This window comes from Hyperolius riggenbachi, chromosome 7, assembly GCF_040937935.1.
Source record: "Hyperolius riggenbachi isolate aHypRig1 chromosome 7, aHypRig1.pri, whole genome shotgun sequence".
Lineage (NCBI taxonomy): Eukaryota > Metazoa > Chordata > Amphibia > Anura > Hyperoliidae > Hyperolius > Hyperolius riggenbachi.
This window is the reverse complement of record NC_090652.1, coordinates 319,956,746-319,978,555: the sequence shown is the minus strand read 5'-3', so window position 1 is coordinate 319,978,555 and position 21,810 is coordinate 319,956,746. Positions and strand designations below refer to the sequence as shown.

Below are 21,810 nucleotides of genomic sequence, written 5' to 3'. Positions count from 1 at the left end.
CACATTACTGCCACAAACCTGAAGCAATTTTATTGGAATTTCACATGAAAGACCAACACAAAGTGGTGTACATGTGAGAAGTGGAACGAAAATCATACATCATTCCAAACATTTTTTATATAGGTAGAAAAAAAACAACGTTTTGTAAGAAATAATACCTTTTAATGGCTAACTAATAGAGTTAAATGATGCAAGCTTTCTGGGATCTAGTCCCCTTCTTCAGGCATATTTCCAGATGTTAGCTGAAGTAAAACACTGATGCAGATAAATGGTAAACACGAAGATGACAGTTGTGCTGGTTACTGTTTATCCGTTAGATGTCAGGTGATCAGCAGGCTGGAGCCAGTGAGTTAGTGCAACCATACATGAAATCCAGCAGGTTTCTGAAGATCATGAAGCCAAATCAATCATGTTACATAAGGTGTCATGAACGCTGTTCCACAATTTAAACCTTCTGTTAATGTCTTGAACATTTGCATAAATTTGTACTCAGAAATTTTTCTTGATTGATCATTTTTGAAGTTACCCTTAAGAACAAGTACTTTTAGATCTTGCATGCTGTGTCCTGGTTCACAGAAGTGTTGGCCCACTGGTGTGTCCATTTTACCTTCATTGATTTTAAAGCGGTGATGGTTCATTCTTGTGCGCAGTTTTTGTCCTGTTTCTCCTATATAGATTCCTCTTGAGGGGCATTTCATGCAGCGTATCATGTATACAACATTGGATGACTCACAGGAAAATTGGTCTTGTATTTGATGATATTTCTGTGTTAGCATGCAAGATCTAAAACTACTTGTTCTTAAGGGTAACTTCAAAAATGATCAATCAAGAAAAATTTCTGAGTACAAATTTATGCAAATGTTCAAGACATTAACAGAAGGTTTAAATTGTGGAACAGGATTCATGACACCTTATGTAACATGATTGATTTGGCTTCATGATCTTCAGAAACCTGCTGGATTTCATGTATGGTTGCACTAACTCACTGGCTCCAGCCTGCTGATCACCTGACACCTAACGGATAAACAGTAACCAGCGCAACTGTCATCTTCGTGTTTACCATTTATCTGCATCAGTGTTTTACTTCAGCTAACATCTGGAAATATGCCTGAAGAAGGGGACTAGATCCCAGAAAGCTTGCATCATTTAACTCTATTAGTTAGCCATTAAAAGGTATTATTTCTTACAAAACATTGTTTTTTTTCTACCTATATAATTTGTTTGGCTAACACGGTACATAAACTTTTTTGCTACTACAAACATTTTTTACAAATCAATAACTGCAAAGTGGGATGTGTGTAATTATTCAGCCCCCTTTGGTCTGAGTGCCGTCAGTTGCCCATTGACATTGCCTGATGAGAGTGCTAATGACTAAATAGTGTGTAATCTAATGTACAGGTGTGTGTGTAATCTAATGTCAGTACAAATACAGCTGCTCGGTGACGGCCTCAGAGGTTGTCTAAGAGAATATTGGGAGCAACAACACCATGAAGTCCAAAGAACACACCAGACAGGTCAGGGATAAAGTTATTGAGAAATTTAAAGCAGGCTTAGGCTACAAAAAGATTTCCAAAGCCTTGAACATCCCACGGAGCACTGTTCAAGCGATCATTCAGAAATGGAAGGAGTATGGCACAACTGTAAACCTGCCAAGACAAGGCCGTCCACCTAAACTCACAGGCCGAACAAGGAGAGCGCTGATCAGAAATGCAGTCAAGAGGCCCATGGTGACTCTGGACGAGCTGCAGAGATCTACAGCTCAGGTGGGAGACTCTGTCCATAGGACAACTATTAGTCGTGCACTGTACAAAGTTGGCCTTTATGGAAGAGTGGCAAGAAGAAAACCATTGTTAACAGAAAAGCATAATAAGTCCTGTTTGCAGTTTGCCACAAGCCATGTGGGGGACACAGCAACCATGTGGAAGAAGGTGCTCTGGTCAGATGAGACCTAAATGGAACTTTTTGGCCAAAATGCAAAACGCTATGTGTGGCGGAAAACTAACACTGCACATCACTCTGAACACACCATCCCCACTGTCAAATATGGTGGTGGCAGCATCATGCTCTGGGGATACTTCTCTTCAGCAGGGACAGGGAAGCTGGTCAGAGTTGATGGGAAGATGGATGGAGCCAAATACAGGGCAATCTTGGAAGAAAACCTCTTGGAGACTGCAAAAGACTTGAGACTGGGGCGGAGGTTCACCTTCCAGCAGGACAATGACCCTAAACATAAAGCCAGGGCAACAATGGAATGGTTTAAAACAAAACATAGCCATGTGTTAGAATGGCCCAGTCAAAGTCCAGATCTAAATCCAATCGAGAATCTGTGGCAAAATCTGAAAACTGCTGTTCACAAACGCTGTCCATCTAATCTGACTGAGCTGGATCTGTTTTGCAAAGAAGAATGGGCAAGCATTTTAGTCTCTAGATGTGCAAAGCTGGTAGAGACATACCCTAAAAGACTGGCAGCTGTAATTGCAGCAAAAGGTGGTTCTACAAAGTATTGACTCAGGGGGCCGAATAATTACGCACACCCCACTTTGCAGTTATTTATTTGTAAAAAATGTTTGGAATCCTGTATGATTTGCGTTCCACTTCTCACATGTACACCACTTTGTATTGGTCTTTCATGTGGAATTACAATACAATTGGTTTGTGGCAGTAATGTGACAAAATGTGGAAAACTTCAAGGGGGCCGAATACTTTTGCAAACCACTGTAGCTGATTGGAAACAAGTGAAGACTCACGACTGAGAAGAAGTTCTTGTGACCCGATCCGCTCATTCAGTGCTGAAAAGCAGCAGACTTCAGGTGTTTCCAATCTGCTATGCCAAATTCAAACACCAACAAACACCAACACTAATCCTTCACTGGTCGTAAAAAAACTCAAGGGATGATAGAACAGTGTAGGAACAGCTTGAACTATCTGTACTGCTCCTTTGATTTTCACTCATTTATATACTTAGGATGAAATGTATCAGCCTGGCAATAAACAAACAGATATATAGAGCAGTTCCTGCTAACAGCAGACGTTTTTTACACTTACCTCTATATGGGGGCGCGCAGGTGGGCGCAGAGGTTGGCGTGGCTGCACGTTTATAGGGCGGCCAGAAGCGTTGGTATCAGAACTATTTCCAGGATTTTCAGCCTCATATCGGGAATCATTGTGAGAAGAAGCTCCACCTCCTTTATTCACCCCAGTATCTCCTTCTGGATAACGCCGGCCATATCCGCCTCTGTCTTCCCTGAAGGTATCAGAACTATTTCCAGGATTTTCAGCCCCATATTTGGAATAATTGTCTGAGGAAGCTTCACCCCATTTATTCACCCCAGTATCTCCTGGATAACGCGGGCCATATTTGCCTCTGTCTTCCCTGAAGGTATCAGAACTATTTCCAGGATTTTCAGCCCCATATTTGGAATAATTGTCTGAGGAAGCTTCACCCCATCTATTCACCCCAGTATCTCCTGGATAACCCTGGTTATATTTACGTCTGTCTTCCCTGACATCATGCTCAGCACTTCCACCATATGCTGGTGACCCGGCTCCACCACTTCCATAGTCCAATGTGGAGGACTGATGGGTGATCCTCTGAGAATCCCCATCCCCAGAATCCGGAGGCCCTGATGTGCTTCCTTTTTCGGTTCGAGGAACATCATTGTTTCTGACATCCATTTCAGACATTTTTTTGGTAACTGTTTCAGAATTTTGATCATCTTCATCCCCTGTCCAAGAATTCGGAGGTCCTGATCTGCTTCCGCCTTCACTTCCAGGAGAATCACTGTTTGTAACATCATCGTTGTGGTGTTTTCTGCGTTTGTGGGAATCACATCTTTGGCCATCATCGTTTGCTTCTGGCTGTGGAGGATCTTCTTCCTGTCCTGTGGAAGTGTTTGTATCCATGTTTGCTCTTTTCGCATATTGCCCTTCAGTGTGGCCCTCAGCAGCTCCTGGCAGATCTGTATACAGATAGGATTGAGGAACATGAGTCGTCTGACCAGTGGCACACACGTTGCACACGCTTGTCCCCCAAGCACATGGAGAACTGACATATATGTAATATCTATGCGACATTTGTACCTGCCAGACTGCACTGTAGAGGCTGTGTTACTCAGGTTACAGGGATTGACACGGTTATTGGCCACTGGCTAAATCTACACATCTCAGCAATAGTTCCCTGATAGATGGAAGTAAAATCCAATCAGTATCTGCCATACGCAGGAAGGTCGGGTTTAACAGTCATGTGACTGTTCGCTTCTTGCCTTGACAAACGTTTAGAAGGAAAAGGAGGTAGCAGTTGGTGAAGATGATCATTTTGTTATGGTGGGATTAGATTGTGAGCTCCTCTAATAACAATCCGTGACATGACTATGTACTCTGTAAAGTGCTGCAGAAGATGTCAGTGCTATATAAATACATAATAATAATATGGTAGGACATTAGGCCATGACTATGGTAGGATTAGAGTGTGAGCTCCTCTGAGGACAGTCAGTGACATGACTATGTACTCTGTAATGTGCTGCAGAAGATGTCAGTGCTATATAAATACATAATAATAACATGGTAGGACATTAGACTATGACTATGGTAGGCTTAGAGTATGAGCTCCTCTGAGGACAGTCAGTGACATGACTATGTACTCTGTACAGTGCTGCAGAAGATGTCAGTGCTATATAAATACATAATAATAATAATATAGGACATTAGACTAGGACTATGGTAGGATTAGAGTGTGAGCTCCTCTGAGGACAGTCAGTGACATGACTATGTACTCTGTAATGTGCTGCAGAAGATGTCAGTGCTATATAAATACATAATAAGAATATGGTAGGACATTAGACTATGACTATGGTAGGATTAGAGTGTGAGCTCCTCTGAGGACAGTCAGTGACATGACTATGTACTCTGTAATGTGCTGCAGGAGATGTCAGTACTATATAAATACATAATATTAATATGGTAGGACATTAGACTATGACTATGGTAGGATTAGAGTGTGAGCTCCTCTGAGGACAGTCAGTGACATGACTATGTACTCTGTAATGTGCTGCAGGAGATGTCAGTGCTATATAAATACATCATATTAATATGGTAGGACATTAGACTATGACTATGGTAGGATTAGATGCCTACCACTCCCCCGTTCTCCCCTCTGCCCCCGCTGTCTACCTAAATGCTCCTCTGGCAGCCTCCTCCGGGTCACTGGAGTCGGGCACTACTGCTCTAGGACAGGCTGTAGGATGCACATGCAAGCGTATCTTTTTAATGTGGCGCCATTTTTATGCATAGGCGCTGTGCGCCATTATTCACTGATCCGAGGATGCACACAGCTCGGCCGGCGCCTGCGCAGTAGTGCCCGACTCCGGTGACCCGGAAGAGGCTGCCACTGGAGCATTTAGGTGGACAGCGGGGGCAGAGAGGAGAACGGTAGGCATAGTGGTAGGCGTCAGGTCACAGTATATGCCTGCTCCCCCCGCTTCTCTAGCTTGTTTCACATCTGGTATCCTTTAAGTTTCCTTCAATGTTGTAACTTCTCCCCTATCTATTATACAGCTCTGCATATGTTAGTGCTTTATGAATATAGTTTATAAACAATAATATTAATAAATAACCATGAAAACATGTCAGACAGGAGATGGTTGTGAGAGGAGAGAGTTAATTACCTGCATCATGTGACGAGGAGGGCGGGGCCGCTGCAGCGTTATCCTGCACAACACAGAGCAACAGTCATCAGGAACAGTGAAATCCTCACATATATGTAGTAATAGCAATACTGTGACATTAGCAGCATTTGTGTCCAGGCTGATCCTGGGATTCCTAAAGAGCAAATATAATAATAATGACATTACTTATAAGTGCCGCCATGTCTCTCACATGCAGCCATGTGCTCCCCCATGCCCTTCAGTGTTATGCCCCTCCCTCAGCAACACGCCCCTCCCTCAGCAACACGTCCCTTCCTCAGTGACATGCAACCAGTGACATGCCCCTCCCTTAGTGCCACACCTCTTCCTCAGAGTTACACTCCTTATATAAAGGCCCTCCAGTGACTGCCGATTACTGGCCTCCTGTCCTTCCACTGATTTCCATCTCCAGCCTTCTTGCAGCTGCTTCTCCTCCCCATCTAGCATCACTCTGCAGGGGCGTAACAATAGACCCTGCAAGGAATGCAGCTGCAGGGGGGCCGAGAAGCCACAGGGGTGCCCCGTCCTGAGAGACAGACAGCTAGGGGCATGGTTCTGCTCTCTGCACAATTGTTCTAATGACTGCATCTGCTCAGCCACTGATAAGGATTTATACAAAGTTTTGCAGACAAAGATTTGTAGACAGTCCCTATTCAGTGTGCAGCAGGTTCATGTGTACAATGCCCTGCCCCCTGGTTGGCAGGAGGGGGCCCCATCCAAAGTTTTGCAGGGGGGGCCAGTAATTTCTAGGAGAAGCCCCTCCCTAGCTGGCTGGATGGTGTAATGGTTAAGGGCTCTGCCTCTGACACAGGAGACCAGAGTTCGAATCTCGGCTCTGCCTGTTCAGTAAGCCAGCACCTATTCAGTAGGGAGACCTTGGGCAAGTCTTCCTAACACTGCTACTGCCTACTGAGTGCGTTCTTGTGGCTGCAGCTCTGGCGCTTTGAGTCCGACAGAAGAAGAGCGCTATACAAAGAAAAAAAAAAGGAAGGAATCTGCCAGCAGTCATTACTTCCCCAGTAAGGAGCCCAGTCCCCCATATCCTCTGTCCTATGAAGGGAGGGTTAGTGAGATGCAAATAATTCCTAAATGACGCAGGATTAGGAACATTTTGTAGTGAAATACGCAGCTTGAAAATGGACCAATCAGATCCCACCAGGTAGAATTTTACTGGCCATTTTTTAAACTGCATATATTTGCATACACAATTTACATAATCCTGAATCAACTCTGAACTATTTGCATGACATTGACCATTCCAAGTCCCCTGGCTGACGACATCCCATGATTCTCTGAGAAAAGATCCACTATCCAGATGCTTTCCAGGAAGAACAGGGCCTTCAAAGTAGCAGGGCTACTAAAAGATAAACTTCATTGTGTTAAACTGTTTTTACAAATGAGCTGCTCTGCTTGGGCAGCCAGCTCACGCAGCTGAGGGATCAAATTAAAGTTGAGATTAGACACAGATGTGGGTGAATTGGACAGGCTAAACTCTCTAAATAGCAATGGCTAGTACACTGCCCCATAGGGGTCCCACCGCAAACTGCACCCCCACACCTCACCTGCCCCCGCTGCAACCGCGGCTCCATGGCTCAGACGCAGCCACACCCCCCAAGTGCCACACGCACCACCACGTACACCAGAGCAAAACTTCTGCAACGGGAGGCCTGCAGCGCAGCGACCTATGCATCCCTGTGGAACACAATCTGGGATCACATCAAGCTACTAACCAGAAGGAACAGGTGGGTAGAGATGGTCGGAACGGTTCGCCGGCGAACGGTTCCAGGCGAACTTCGGAGGTTCGCGTTCGCCTGGACCAAGCGAACTTTCCCGGAAGTTCGATTCGCCCCATAATGCTCTATGAGGGTCAACTTTGACCCTCTGCATCACAGTCAGCAGGCACATTGTAGCCATTCACGCTACACTAAGCCCTGGAGGCCCCCCCCCCCCCCCTTATAGAAGGCAGGCTCCGGCGGCCATTAGCCTCACTCGTGTGCCTGCTAGAGACGGAATAGGGACAGCTGCTGCAGACTTGTTCTCTTAGGGACAGATTAGTCAGGCTCTTGCCTTCTTAACTTGCTCCTAGCTGAATCTTATTGCTATAATAGCGCCCCAGAACAGCTCTTTTCAGAGCTCATCCTGTTCGTGTGATCAATTTTTTTTTTCTGTGTTTGAAACTGACACTTGTGTTTTTTAGACAGCATTGCTAATTCATACTGTGTGTCCCACTGCCAGCAGCAGCACATTCAGTGACTACCTGTGTGTGTGAGAGACACTTGTGTTGCTTAGACAGCATTGCTAATTCATAATGTGTGTGTCCCACTGCCAGCAGCCCACCAGCATTCAGCAGCACATTCAGTGACTACCTGTGTGTGTGACAGGGAGCTGCACATTGTACTACCCACCCAGTACTGCATTTACCTACTACTAGTACCTGTTGTGTTTAGTTAACCCACCTCATCACTGCATACACCTACGTTTGTGTTGAGTGAACCCACCTCGCTGCACATAACTACCTTTTGTGTTGAGTGAACTTGCCTCACTGCATATCTACCTTTTCTGTTGAGTGAACTCACCTCAATGCATATAACTAATTAACTACCTTTGTGTTGAGTGAACTCAGCTGACTGCATCTAACTACCTGTTGTGTTCAGTGAACTCACCTCACTGCATATATAACTACCTTTGGGTTAAGTGAACTCAGCTGACTGCATCTAACTACCTGATGTGTTCAGTGAACTCACCTCACTGCATATATAACTACCTTTGGGTTGAGTGAACTCACCTCACTGCATCTAACTACCTTTTGTGTTTAGTGAACTCACCTCACTGCATATATAACTACCTTTGGGTTGAGTGAACTCACCTCACTGCATCTAACTACCTTTTGTGTTCAGTGAACTCACCTCACTGCATATAACTACCTTTGTTTTGAGTGAACTCAGCTGACTGCATCTAACTACCTGTTGTGTTCAGTGAACTCACCTCACTGCATATAGCTACCTTTTCTGTTGCGTGAACTCACCTCACTGCATATACCTAGCTTCCCCCCCGAGATGGACAAAATGGACAAACCAGGTAGAGGAAGAGGTAGAGGCAGACCCAGAGGAAGGCCACCAGGCACTGGCAGGTCTGTGCGAGGTGGTGTTGCTGTGATTTCGTGCGGACCTGCCCCAAAATACAGTGCTCAGAAGAAGGCACGTGCCATCACTTCCCAAAATTGTGAGGACGTGCTTGAGTATTTAACACAGCACACCTCATCTCCCGCAGCCACCAGCGCTACAACAAGCACCACATCCGCTGCATTTGACACTTCGCAGGAGTTATTTGGTGGTGGTGGTGAAATCACTGATTCCCAGCCACTACTGCAACAACAAGAAGAAGGCGCAGGTACACCACCTCATATGTCTGAGTTAGGTGGCGATAGTATGGACGTAACGTGTGTGGATGTGGATGATGAACCACCTGAAGTCGGTGCAGTTGAGGAGTTGTCTGAGGAAAGCGAAGCTGGGCAGGAGGATTATGATGACGATTATACGGATGTCACGTATGTTCCCAATAGAGGAGATGACCAGGGGGACAGTTCAGAGGGGGAGCCAGAGAGGAGTAGGAGGAGACGACTCCATGATAGAAGCAGAGGGAGCTCGTCCTCAGAAACAGCTGGGGGCAGTGTCCGGTGCCATGTATCGCCAGCTATGGCCAGCCAGCCAACATGCCCTTCAACGTCAGCTGCTGATGCCACCGTAGCGCCATCACCCCAGGGGGGGTGGAAATTTTTTAACGTGTGTGTCTCAGATCGGAGCAAAGCCATCTGTTGTCTCTGCCAGCAAAAATTGAACCGTGGAAAGGCCAACTCTCACGTAGGGACAAGTACCTTACGAAGGCACCTGGAGAGAAGGCACAAACAGCTATGGCAAGAACACCTGAGGAAAAGCAGCACCCCTCAAAAGACAAGCCACCCTCCTTCTCCTCTTCCTCCTTCAGGTGCATCGTCTTCATCCGCTTTCTCCCTTGAACCTTCACAGCCACCCTCCTTCACACCGCCTCTGCCCTTGAGCGGTTCCTGCTCCTCTGCCCACAGCAGTAGCCAGGTGTCCGTGAAGGAAGTCTTTGAGCGGAAGAAGCCAATTTCGGCCAGTCACCCTCTTGCCCGGCGTCTGACAGCTGGTGTGGCGGAACTATTAGCTCGCCAGCTATTACCATACAAGCTGGTGGAGTCTGAGGCTTTCCGTAAATTTGTGGCCATTAGGACACCGCAGTGGAAGATACCAGGCCGCACTTATTTTTCACGAAAGGCCATACCCCAACTGTACCGTGCAGTTCAGAGGCAAGTGGTGTCATCTATTGCGAAGAGCGTTGGGTCAAGGGTCCACCTGACCACGGATGCCTGGTCTGCCAAGCACAGGCAGGGCCGCTACATTACGTACACAGCCCATTGGGTCAACCTGGTGACCGATGGCAGCAAGCAGGGAGTACGTCGCTGCGCCTCCTGCCACCTCCTCTCCTTCTCCTCCAGCTACATCCTCTTCGCTGTCAACCTCCTCCTCCTCCTTGGCTGAGTGTAAGTTGAACTGTAGCGGTGCTGCCATCTCCTCTTCCTCTCCAGCTACACAGCCCCATCTCCCCAGAGCCTACGCTGCATGCCAGGTACAACGGTGTCACGCAATTTTAGATATGTCTTGCCTCAAAGCGGAGAGTCACACTGGAGCAGCTCTCCTGGCTGCTCTTAACAAACAGGTGGAGCAATGGCTGACCCCGCACCAGCTGGAGATCGGCAACGTGGTGTGTGACAACGGCAGCAATCTCCTTTCCGCTTTGAATTTAGGAAAGCTGACACATGTACCCTGCATGGCACATGTGCTGAATCTGGTCGTGCAAATATTTGTCTCAAAGTACCCAGGCTTAGAGGACGTCCTGAAGCAGACCAGGAAGTTGTGTGGGCATTTCAGGCGGTCTTATACGGCCATGGCATGCCTTGCTGACATTCAGCGGAAAAACAACTTGCCGGTGAGACGCTTGATATGCGATAGCCCAACTCGCTGGAATTCCACCCTGCTCATTGTTCTCTCGCCTGCTAGACCAGGAGAAAGCCGTCACCCAGTACCTGTACAACTACAGTAGAAGGACACAATCTGGGAAGATGGGGATGTTGTGGCTCAACAGCTGGACACTGATGCGAAATGCATGCAGGACCATGCGGCCGTTTGAGGAGGTGACCAACCTGGTGAGTCCCGCTGAAGGCACCATCAGCGACTTGATCCCTTACGCTTACTTAATGGAGCGTGCCGTGCGTAGAGTGGTGGATTAAGCTGTGGAGGAGCGCAAACAGGAACAGCTACGGCAGGAGGATTCGTGGGAGCGATTTACATCCGAACCACATGTTTCCTCGACACCTGCGGCACCACAGAGGGGGGAGGAGGAGGAAGAAGAGGAGTCGTGTGTGGAAGGAGAGGAGTCAGACTCGGATGACGATTATGAGGAAGGTGTTTCTGTGGAGGAGGAAGAGGCGGCGGCGGTGGCAGAAGAACAACCGCAGCAGCCATCACAGGGGGCTTCTGCTGCTCCACGTTCCCGTGGTATTGTTCGTGGCTGGGGGGAGGAAGAGGAGTTGCGTGACGTCACTGTGGAAGAGCAAGAGGAGATGGAGAGTACGTCTGGATCCGACTTTGTGCAGATGGCCTCTTTCATGTTGTCCAGCCTGTTGAGGGACCCCCGTATCAAAAAACTCAAGGGGAATGACCTGTACTGGGTGGCCACGCTACTAGACCCTCGGTACAGGCACAAAGTGGGAGACCTGTTACCAACTCAACAGAAGGCGGAAAGGATGCAGCACTTGCAGAACAAGCTGTCAATGATGCTTTACAATGCATTTAAGGGTGATGTGACAGTACAACGCAATAAAGGTACCACTGGCAGTAATCCTCCTCCTCCTCACCAGTCCTTGCAGGCAAGAACAGGACGCTCCAGCGATCTCGTTGTGATGTCGGACATGCGGACATTCTTTAGTCCAACGCCTCGCAGTAGCCCTTCGGGATCCACCCTCCACCAACGCCTGGACCGGCAGGTAGCCGACTACCTGGCCTTAAGTGTGGATGTACACACTGCGACTGCGAGCAGCGACGATGAACCCTTGCTCTACTGGTTGCGCATGCTTGACCTGTGGCCAGAGTTGTCCCAAATTGCCATACAACTTCTCTCTTGCCCTGCTGCAAGCGTCCTGTCAGAAAGGACCTTCAGTGCAGGTGGAGGCATTGTCACTGAGAAGAGAAGTCGCCTAAGTCATGACAGTGTTCAGTACCTGACCTTTATCAAAATGAATGAGGCATGGATCCCTGAGGGCTATTGCACGACCAAAGACTAAGTCAGTCCCCACACACAGCATCTCTGCCTGCAGGCTGCTTGACTGCCTTCTCCGCCACCACCACCAGGGTCCAGGACTCTAGGCGGATTCCAGAATTTTTAAGGTCGCTGCTAGCAGCGGCCGCTATACTAATTTTTCTGGGGCGTGCACATGCCTGCCTAATTTTTCTGGCTGAACTGCAGGCGGCTGCAACAAAAAAACAAAAGGCATGTACATGTGCCCATCCCCCTTCGTGATCATTACCTTGCCGCAGTGAAGGGGCTTGCGTATCACAATGAAGCAATGACCACTGGCTATATGAGTGTCTTGGGTGGGGGTGGCACACCAAAGATAATAAGGTCGTTGTTTCATTGTGGTCAGACCAAATTTGATCAGCTGGACAGTCACGGTTCTGTCATTCAGCTACATCAGCCGGGCGAGCATATGGGCTGAAAAGCCACCATCACCTGCACTCTCGTCATGGTGCGCACCAGTCCAGCACGGCCGTCACTACACAAATGGCTGTTTGCAGTCACTGCATACCTTTCACTGCATCTGTGACTGCACATTATACCTGGCAGTCAGTGCATAACTTGCACTTGAATGGATGGCAGACTTGCCCTCCATAAAGGATTCCCGTTAAAGGATTTAAAGTTGATTCATTACAATTAGGGCCTCAAAAGGTCCTCCTGAGTCCTGTATTGTTATTTTTGGTCACTACCTCGGGGCGGGCGTGCATGCCTGCCTGCCTGCTGCCCTCCTTGCCTGGATGTGTAGTGGTAGCCGTTGCTCAGGCTCCAACTCCGGAACGCAATACAACCATCTACAGTTCCAAACAATTTAAAAATACAACCATCTACAATTTCAAACAATTTAAAAATATAACCATCTACATTTTAAAACAATTTAAAAATACAACCATCTACAGTTTCAAACAATTTAAAAAAAATGGCAAAAAATTTGCCCTCCGTAAAACATTCTTCGCAAATGCTTTCGACTTGGTTTGTCTTCCGCTGGGTCAAGGGTCCATCTGACCACAGATGCCTGGTCTGCAAAGCACGGTCAGGGCAGCTACAGCATGGGTCTCAGCAGGATCCCACTTTGGGCCGGAATCTAACCTTCATTCCCCGCGGTGACAATGGCAGACTTGCCCTCCATAACGGATTCCCGTTAAAGGATTTAAAGTTGATTCATTACAATTAGGGCCTCAAAAGTCCTCCTGAGTCCTGTATTGTTATTTTTGGTCACTACCTCGGGGCGGGTGTGCAGGCCTGCCTGCTGCCCTCCTTGGGTGTGTAGTGGTAGCCGTTGCTCAGGCTCCACACCGGATTCCATCCCTCATTCCCCGGCCATTACCCGGGGTCACAAATGGCAGACTTGCCCGCCTCCAAATAATTCTCGTGAAAGGAATGTGGTGTCATCTTTGCCCGCCATAACTGGTTCTCGTTAAAGGATTTAAAGTACATTCATTTCAAATACAGCAAGCCCTCGATAGTCCTCCTGTATTGTTATTTTTGGTCACTACCTCGGGGCGGGCGTGCGTGCCTGCGTGCCCGCTGCCCTCCTTGGATGTGTAGTGGTAGCCGTTGCTCAGGCTCCACACCGGATTCAAACCCTCATTCCCCGGCCATTACCCGGGGTCACAATGGCAGACTTGCCCGCCTCCACAGGATTCTCATTGTAGCGGTACTGAACAAGTACACAGCAAGTAGAAAATGTAAATTAAAAACAAAACGTAAGCTTTTTAACAATGCCATGGAAAGTTGAGAAGGCAGTCACACATTACCTGACATCACTGAGTGAGGAAGAGCAATTTCGCCATGTTGCGCAGTAGTCCAGCATGGCCGTCACTACACAAACAGCTGGTAACTTGCGGTGCGTTACACAGTTAGTTTGGTGCGTCAGTGTGAAGCAGTACTCTAATTACACTACCTGATTGATGTATACACATGCAAGATGTTTTAAAGCACGTTAGGCCTGCAATTTAGCATTCAATGTGATTTCTGCCCTTAAAACGCTGTTTTGCGTCACATCCAGATTTTTCCCCGGGACTTTTGGCGTGTATCCCACTCCGCCATGCCCCCCTCCAGGTGTTAGACCCCTTGAAGCATCTTTTCTATCACTTTTGTGGCCAGCATAATTTTTTCTATTTTTCAAAGTTCGCCTCCCCATTGAAGTCTATTGCGGTTCGCGAACTTTTTCGCGAACCGAACCTTCCGCGGAAGTTCGCGAACCCGGTTCGCGAACCTAACATCGGAGGTTCGGTCCATCACTACAGGTGGGCCAGTAGGTATCACCGCCTCAGGGGAAATAGGGCAGGAGTACAAGTGAGGCTTGAAAAGAAAGGCCTGCGTTCACCCATCCCAGCCATTCTCCTTGCTAATATCTGCTCCCTCCCGAACAAGCTCGACGAACTGCTCGGGCTACTTGGCAGCAATCGATCTATGGGCGCAAACACGCCAGTCCTTTGCTTCACCGAAACGTGGCTTAAGGACACCATCCCGGACAGATCCCTTCAACTACCAGGTTTCAACCTCTTCCGCGCAGACCAGAACAGCGCACTCTCCAGTAAACAGAGAGGTGGTGGCATCTGCTTCTATATTAAGCCTCTTGGTGCACAAACACATCCACCATAGACAATTGCTGTTCTCCAGACATCGAGTTCCTAGCCATCAATTACAGACCTCAGTACTCTCCAAGAGAGTTCTCCTCCTACGTTCTTGTGGGAGTATACATTCCCCCTAGTGCCAACTCCAAGATCGCGCTGTGTATGCTCAGCAACACCATCTCACAGTGGGAGACATTCCTAACTGACTCCCTTTTCATCATCTGCGGGTACTTCAACAGCGCGAACCTCCGCACGGAGATGCCTCGCTACAAACAGCACATTACTTGCCCCACCAGGGATCAAAACACCCTAGACCATTGCTACACGGTCCTTAAAGATGCATACACGTCGGGCACCCATAGGCAACTCTGACCACTGCCTAATCCACCTTATACCCACCTACAGGAGACACCTTGAGTCATCCAAGACAGTCCTCAAGACCGTAAGCAAGTGGACGGAGGAAGCTAAGCTGCAGCTACAGGCCTGCTTTGACTGCACCGAATGGGAGGCTCTTGAGGCACCCTGCCTGGAGGAATGGACAGAGAACGTCATCTCCTACATCAGCTTCTGCAAGGAGTTGTGCATCCCCACAAAGACATTCAGGGTCTACCCTAACAACAAGCCTTGGTTTAACGGCAAGCTACGCCGGCTCCGGAAAATCAAGGAAGTAGCGCAAAAGTCCAGCACACCGGAGGAGTTCAAGGCAGCTAGGTACACCCTTAAGCGTGAACTTAGTGCTGCAAAGAAGGACTACTCCAGCAAGCTGGGCCTCAGCCTTCGATCCAACAACGCAAGGGAGGTCTGGAAAGGCCTTAGGGCAGCCACAAATTTCAAACCCTCTCCTCAACATGCTCCTCCGAGCCTCGCACTAGCTGAAAAACTCAACGATTTCTACTGCAGGTTCGAAAACCAATCCATCCACATAGCACACCACGGGGTCACCCCCAGGGTACCCTCCACATCCACTTCCCCCAGCATGGACAGGGTCCTCCCAGTTCCGTTAGAAAGTCCAGGTGACTGACGTCCTAAAGCACCTCCGGAAATTGAATCCCAGGAAAGCCTCTGGCCCAGACGGCGTATCATCCATGTGCCTGAGAACATGCGCTAGCCAGCTAGTTCCTTTACTGTCTGCCATATTTCAGAAATCCCTGACGAGCGGCATAGTCCCTTCCTGCCTCGGACCTCAACAACTACAGACCCGTTGCCCTTACCCCAACTGTCATGAAGATCTTTGAAAAACTGGTCCTCAGTCATCTGAAAGCCTCCACCCATTGCTCTCCTAGACCCTCTACAATTTGCATACAGAGCAAACAGGTCCATAGTGGATGCCATTAACATCAGTCTGGAATTCATCATGGAACATCTGGACAGACCTAACCCTACGCTAGGATCCTCTTCCTTGACTTCAGCTCTGCTTTTAATACAATCAGCCCGGACATCCTGCATAACAACTTAGCGCAACTCGGGCTTGATCAAACTCTCTGCGCTTGGATCAAAGACTTTCTCACGATTCGGACGCAACGAGTCAAACTGGGCAGCTGCCTCTCCCGAGTGAGGACCATGAACACTGGCGCCCCCCAAGGCTGTGTACTGTCCCCGATCCTTTTTTCCCTGTATATGAACAGATGTACCTCAACTGCCGACTGCGTTAAGGTCATTACATTTGCGGATGACACCACTATACTGGGCCTCATCAGTGGTGAGGATGAACGCTCCTACCACAGGAAGATTGAGCGTATCTGCAGTTGTTGTAAGGATAACATGCTCCACCTAAACGCTTCAAAGACTGTCGAGCTGGTTGTGGACTTCAGGAAGCACTGTTCGGTTCTTGGGCACCACCATCACCAATGACTTAAGATGGAGGGAGAACACCACTAAATGCCATAAGAAGGCTCAGCAACGGCTGTTCTTCCTAAAGGCTCGTACACAGGTCGGATTTTTGCAAATGACCCGTCGTTTGGACGTTCAAACGACGGGTCGTTTGAAAAAAATCCAACGTGTGTATGTACCTTATGACAACTAAGGAAGTTTGGCATGCCGCAGGAGCTGATGTCAAGCTTCTACACTGCCACCATCGAGTCTATCCTGTGCTCCTCCATCATCGTCTGGAATGGTGGCGCCACCACAAGCGACAAGTACAGACTACAAGAGTAATCAATGCTGCAGAAAGAACTATCGGTACACCCCTGCCACCACTGGACCTCCTCCATGCATCCAGGCTGAGGATAAGGGCAAATAGGATCACGCTTCTTCAACTGCATGAGCTCCAACCACCGCTACAGAGCTATTTCCACCAAAACCTCCAGACACAGGAACTCCTTCTTCCCCCAAGCAGTGTGCCTTCTGAACTCGAGCCCTGCACACAGCAAAGCTGAATAGCAGGACTGTCACGCAGGCCTGGGGCGGTTCTTCGTTCTTCATTCCATGTGTTTTTGCACCTAGGACTAATTAACTAATTAGCTAGACTGACGGCTACGCACCTACCCTATGTCTGTCTTCATTGCATGTGTACTTGCACAACTATTATTTCAATGCCTATGTCTGTTCTTCAATGCTTTCTGTATTGCACCACCGTGTTTTTAATGTTGTTCTTGCACTATGGTCTATACCGATGTGTACCACAAACAATTCCGAGTGTGGTAACTGCTGCACTTGGAGAATAAATAGGATTCTGATACCTTACCCTTCACCCAACTCTGTCTGCCGGCCACAGAGTGACAACAGAAGAGGTGGAACAACAGACATACTTCCCAAATGTTTGACATGATAAAGACATGCCCTAGCCACACCCCTGAAACATTCCCCTGCCACGCCCACCCAAGCCACACCCCTGTGATGTCTCTAATAACCTGTGCAACAAACAAATCATGGTGGGAAATAAAATACGTCTTTTGCATCACTGAAACCACTGGCCCTTTCTATCATCACTAATTTTCCTCTCTAAATGTTTTTGTTTGATTTTGAATCTTTTTATTGTGGCACATATACAACACGTCAGTCATACACATCAGTGGCATAGCTAGAGATTATGGGGCTTCATAGCAAAACTTTCAAGGGGCCCTCAGATGTAGCCACTCTTAACCAGCTGAGCGGTCTGGACGAGCTCAGCTCGTCCAACACCGCCAGCGGCTGCCGCTCAGGCCCTGCTGGGCCGATTTTGATGAAATAAAAAGCAGCACACGCAGCCGGCACTTTGCCAGCCGCGTGTGCTGCCTGATCGCCGCCGCTCTGCGGCGATTCGCCGCGAGCAGCGGCGAAAGAGGGCCCCCCTAGCCGCCTGAGCCCTGCGCAGCCGGAACAAAAAGTTCCGGCCAGCGCTAAGGGCTGGATCGGAGGCGGCTGACGTCAGGACGTCGGCTGACGTCGATGACGTCACTCCGCTCGTCGCTATGGCGACGATATAAGCAAAACAAGGAAGGCCGCTCATTGCGGCCTTCCTTGTTTATTCTGGGCACCGGAGGCGATCGGAAGATCGCCTCCGGAGCGCCCTCTAGTGGGCTTTCATGCAGCCAACTTTCAGTTGGCTGCATGAAATAGTTTTTTTTTTATTTAAAAAAAACCCTCCCGCAGCCACCCTGGCGATTTAATCAGAACGCCAGGGTGGTTAAGGGGCCCATTCACTTATACTATTTCCCGCCGATATACAGCAGATTCAATCACTGTGACCGAATCTGCTGTGAAATCGTTGCGCAAATGCCGACCGAACAATAGATTTTCGCCCGAAATCGATCGCTCCTGTTGATCTGTCCGTGCGGAAGATTTTGCTTGATCGCCGGCGGGTCTGGAGTGCGTCGATGGTGGCGTTCGAATGTCTGACGACCGACACTAGCGGCAATACATTACTTGATCCGGCCGGCGCGGATCCCCCATGTCCCCACTGCTCCTTCTCCGCTGGGCTCCGGCTGGCTTCACTTACTTCCTGGCCCGACAGAAAGTTTAAACAGTAGAGTGCCCTCTACTGTTTAAGCTTCCCCAGACAGGAAGTGAAGCTGCAGCGCTGGAGCCCAAAGCGTCATGCCGAAATCGATTCACAATCTGTTTGCAGTAAAGGCAGCCATAAGATCCCTCTCTGATCAGATTCGATCAGAGAGGAATGTATCAGTTGGTCAAATCTGATGGCAAATCGACCAGTGTATGGCCACCTTTAAGCAATGCCACCTGCCCCTACCCTATGGATTGTAGTTATTTGGGCAATTTACATTCTCATGCAATCTACACTGCATATAGTCCATGGATACTGGAACAAAGTCAGAGGGTGAAAGAACACAAGAAAGTGAATGGTGAATACATTTAATACCACCTGACCCCTCTCTGCTCCAGGACCCCAAAGAAGTTGCCGTGGCTGCTATGGCTATTGCTACACCCCTTATACACATAGATTACTGGCCATTTAAAATTAACATTTTAAAATAAGCAATGTGTCAATTTAGAAAACAGAAATAGAGCTTAGACCAGACTTTCTCCCCCAGGGTTCCTTGAGGGCTCTGCAGGGGATCCTTGGCATTTTTCCCCATCGTGGGGGAAGTATAATAGAGCACATTATCATAGCTCCCAACTGTCCCTCTTTGGGAGCCCTGTCCCTCTGTCCCTCTTTCCTCCCCATTTGTCCCTCTTTCAGGACTTTGTCCCTCTTTCTATGTAAATATATATATTTCTCTACTAAAAATGTGTTTGATTGACTCTAAACTTTATTCCCATCCTTTCAATTAATATATTACTAGTATTAAAATGTTAATATGAAGGAAAATGAACCAGGATAGAGACGACCAGGGTTGTTTGAATTATAAAACAAACATATTTTTCTTATGAAATCTTTATGGTATGCGTGACTAGGGTTGTGTCAGGGGCATGATAAGGGGTGTGGCTTAAAGAGAACCAGAGATGAAGCACCCTCATGTATTTTATTACATTTATCAGTGGGAACATGACAGTAAACACCTACCCTGCTTTTAGTTTCATTGTTATCTGCTTAATTAGTCTATTAGCAGCTGTGATAAGAATCCACCGACTATTCAGTCGAGGTTTGACCTGGAATCATTATAGCTGAGTCACTCTTCTGTGTAGTCTTTTCAAGCCCAAGCCTGCCACCTCCTGGCTTAGAGTTCCTGCTTTGCATACTGAGAGCTGTGATGACATGGGAGGGGCTGCTCCTGCTCAGAGAGAAGCTCTGTGGCTGCAATATGATCGCTGTGTGCACTAGATACTGATAATAACGGCAGTTTCATTCCTATGAGAGACACTTCCTACAGGCAGCTGTACATCATACCAAAATGAAAGCACATAGATGAAAGGCTGCATTTAGCCTAGATAGCAGCATAGTCTCATATAGCCTAGACAGCACATCCAGAACAACTCATATAACCCGGAAGGAGGAGGGATATGAGCCGGCGGCCATATTTGATTTTTCCTGGAGCAATAATGGATAAAAAACACTCAAAAAGGCACACCAGAGCGGCAAAATTATCAGGTAGAGCATTTATTCTTTACAAGCTATCAACTGATATGTTTATTTTGTGTGAATCGTTCATCTCTGGTTCCCTTTAAGTGTCCCTCTTTATCATCTCAAAAAGTTGGGAGGTATGCATTAAGAAACACTAAATTGGGAGCTCAGGAGACAGTAGAATGAGTGGCAGTGTAATAGGAGGTAGTGAAATAAACAGCCTCTCCTACTTTTAAAGACCACGCCTCCTGAAAAATAAATGCAGGGGTTCCTCAAGTTAAAAAAATTATTTGCAGGGGTTCCTTGAGGTCCAAAAGTTATTTGCAGGCTTCCTCCAGGGTGACAAGGTGAAATGCATTACAGAGTAAGGTATATATTTCTGCAGATCTGTAGATCAGGCCTCATGCAGGAGGGTCAGAGGGATTCAGGGCAGTTGGGATCTGTGCCATATAGCCTATCATAACTATATGATCCGTCATCTTACATTTTACAAATCTCATTAAAGTGGACATGAACGCAAAACTTCCTATGTGCTCTAAATTATACTCAACAGCATAATAACCATTTAAGGGCCGCGCTAATTGAAAGCTACGCCCTGTTTTGGTGGGCTCCTGGCTGGCAGGGTGTAGATTTCAATTAGCTGCCTCTGTGCGCATTCGCCGTTTCCGTCGCTTAATCCCCACCGTCTGTTGCCACAGCTCACTAGCTCTGCCTGTCTCTATGACTGCAGAGCCATGTGAGCTGGTCAGGAGCTGATTTCATTGGTTCCTAGCACTGTCTATCAATGTAAGCAACTCTCATTGGCGTACATTGATAGGCAGGGTCAGGAGCCAATGAAATCAGCTCCTTACCAGCTCACATGACTCTGCCGTCATAGAGACAGGCAGAGTGGGTGGCCCAGGATCCTGACGTGCGGCGGTTGCGATGGGTATGTGCCGCGATTCATCGGTATTTCGTCAGAATTCCGCCGTTCCTGTACCAGCGGTCTCTGGTCCTTAAGGGGGCAGAGACCGCTGGTACTTAAGTGGTTAAAGAAAAACATTTCTTTGTTACAGCTGATACAAATCCTGCAATAAGTCTGCAGTGTGTCTACTCCCTGCTTTCATGGAAGCAGAGAGATTATTAAAATCCTGTGCTTTTGAAATGAGCTTATCTGCTGTGGCAGTCAGCTGACACAGGGGCAGAGATCACAATACAGCTTGTGCTTAGTCACAGATGAGGGAGGATTAGACAGGCTAAACTCTCTAAATACATACAGGGGGCATTTCTCTATGTTTTCCTTCTGTCCTGTGCAAGAGTTCAGGTCCACTTTAATTAGGACGCTGGATCTGCCCCTGACCAACGAGCATTGCCTTTATTTGCATGGGGCACAGTAAACAGGTGCATTGATGGAAGCTGTCCAAGAGGTGGCGCACCAGGCAGGCCGTGAGATCGTACCGTGGTCCGTATAGAGGGGACCACACAGGATATAACTTTTTATATTATTTCTTTTAATTCAGGAATTACAATACTTTTTAGCTTACTGATTGTAACATTTGAAATATTTGACCAATGGTATCACACACACATATTATTATTTATTGTATTTATAAAGCGCCAACATATTACGAAGCGCTGCACAATAGATAAATGGGTTAACATACAAGGTAGGACATACAGGAAACTCACAACAAAACAAGATCATGCAAATGATTTGATAACAATACAGTGTCATAGGTCAAAATAGAGACTGTTCTAGTCT

The 21,810-nt window shown here is 47.7% G+C and overlaps 1 protein-coding gene across 1 annotated transcript in view; it reads right to left on the bottom strand.

The window, feature by feature from the left end:
* LOC137525260 (E3 ubiquitin-protein ligase DTX3L-like) overlaps positions 1–21,810 on the bottom strand; it is an 82,899-nt gene that overhangs the window by 51,053 nt on the left and 10,036 nt on the right. Inside the window, exons 3-4 of the mRNA XM_068246284.1 lie at positions 5,664–5,706; positions 3,046–3,959 (exon numbers count right to left, since the gene is read on the bottom strand). Coding sequence (XP_068102385.1) covers positions 3,046–3,959; positions 5,664–5,706 — 957 coding nt within the window. The remainder of the gene's footprint in view (positions 1–3,045; positions 3,960–5,663; positions 5,707–21,810) is intronic.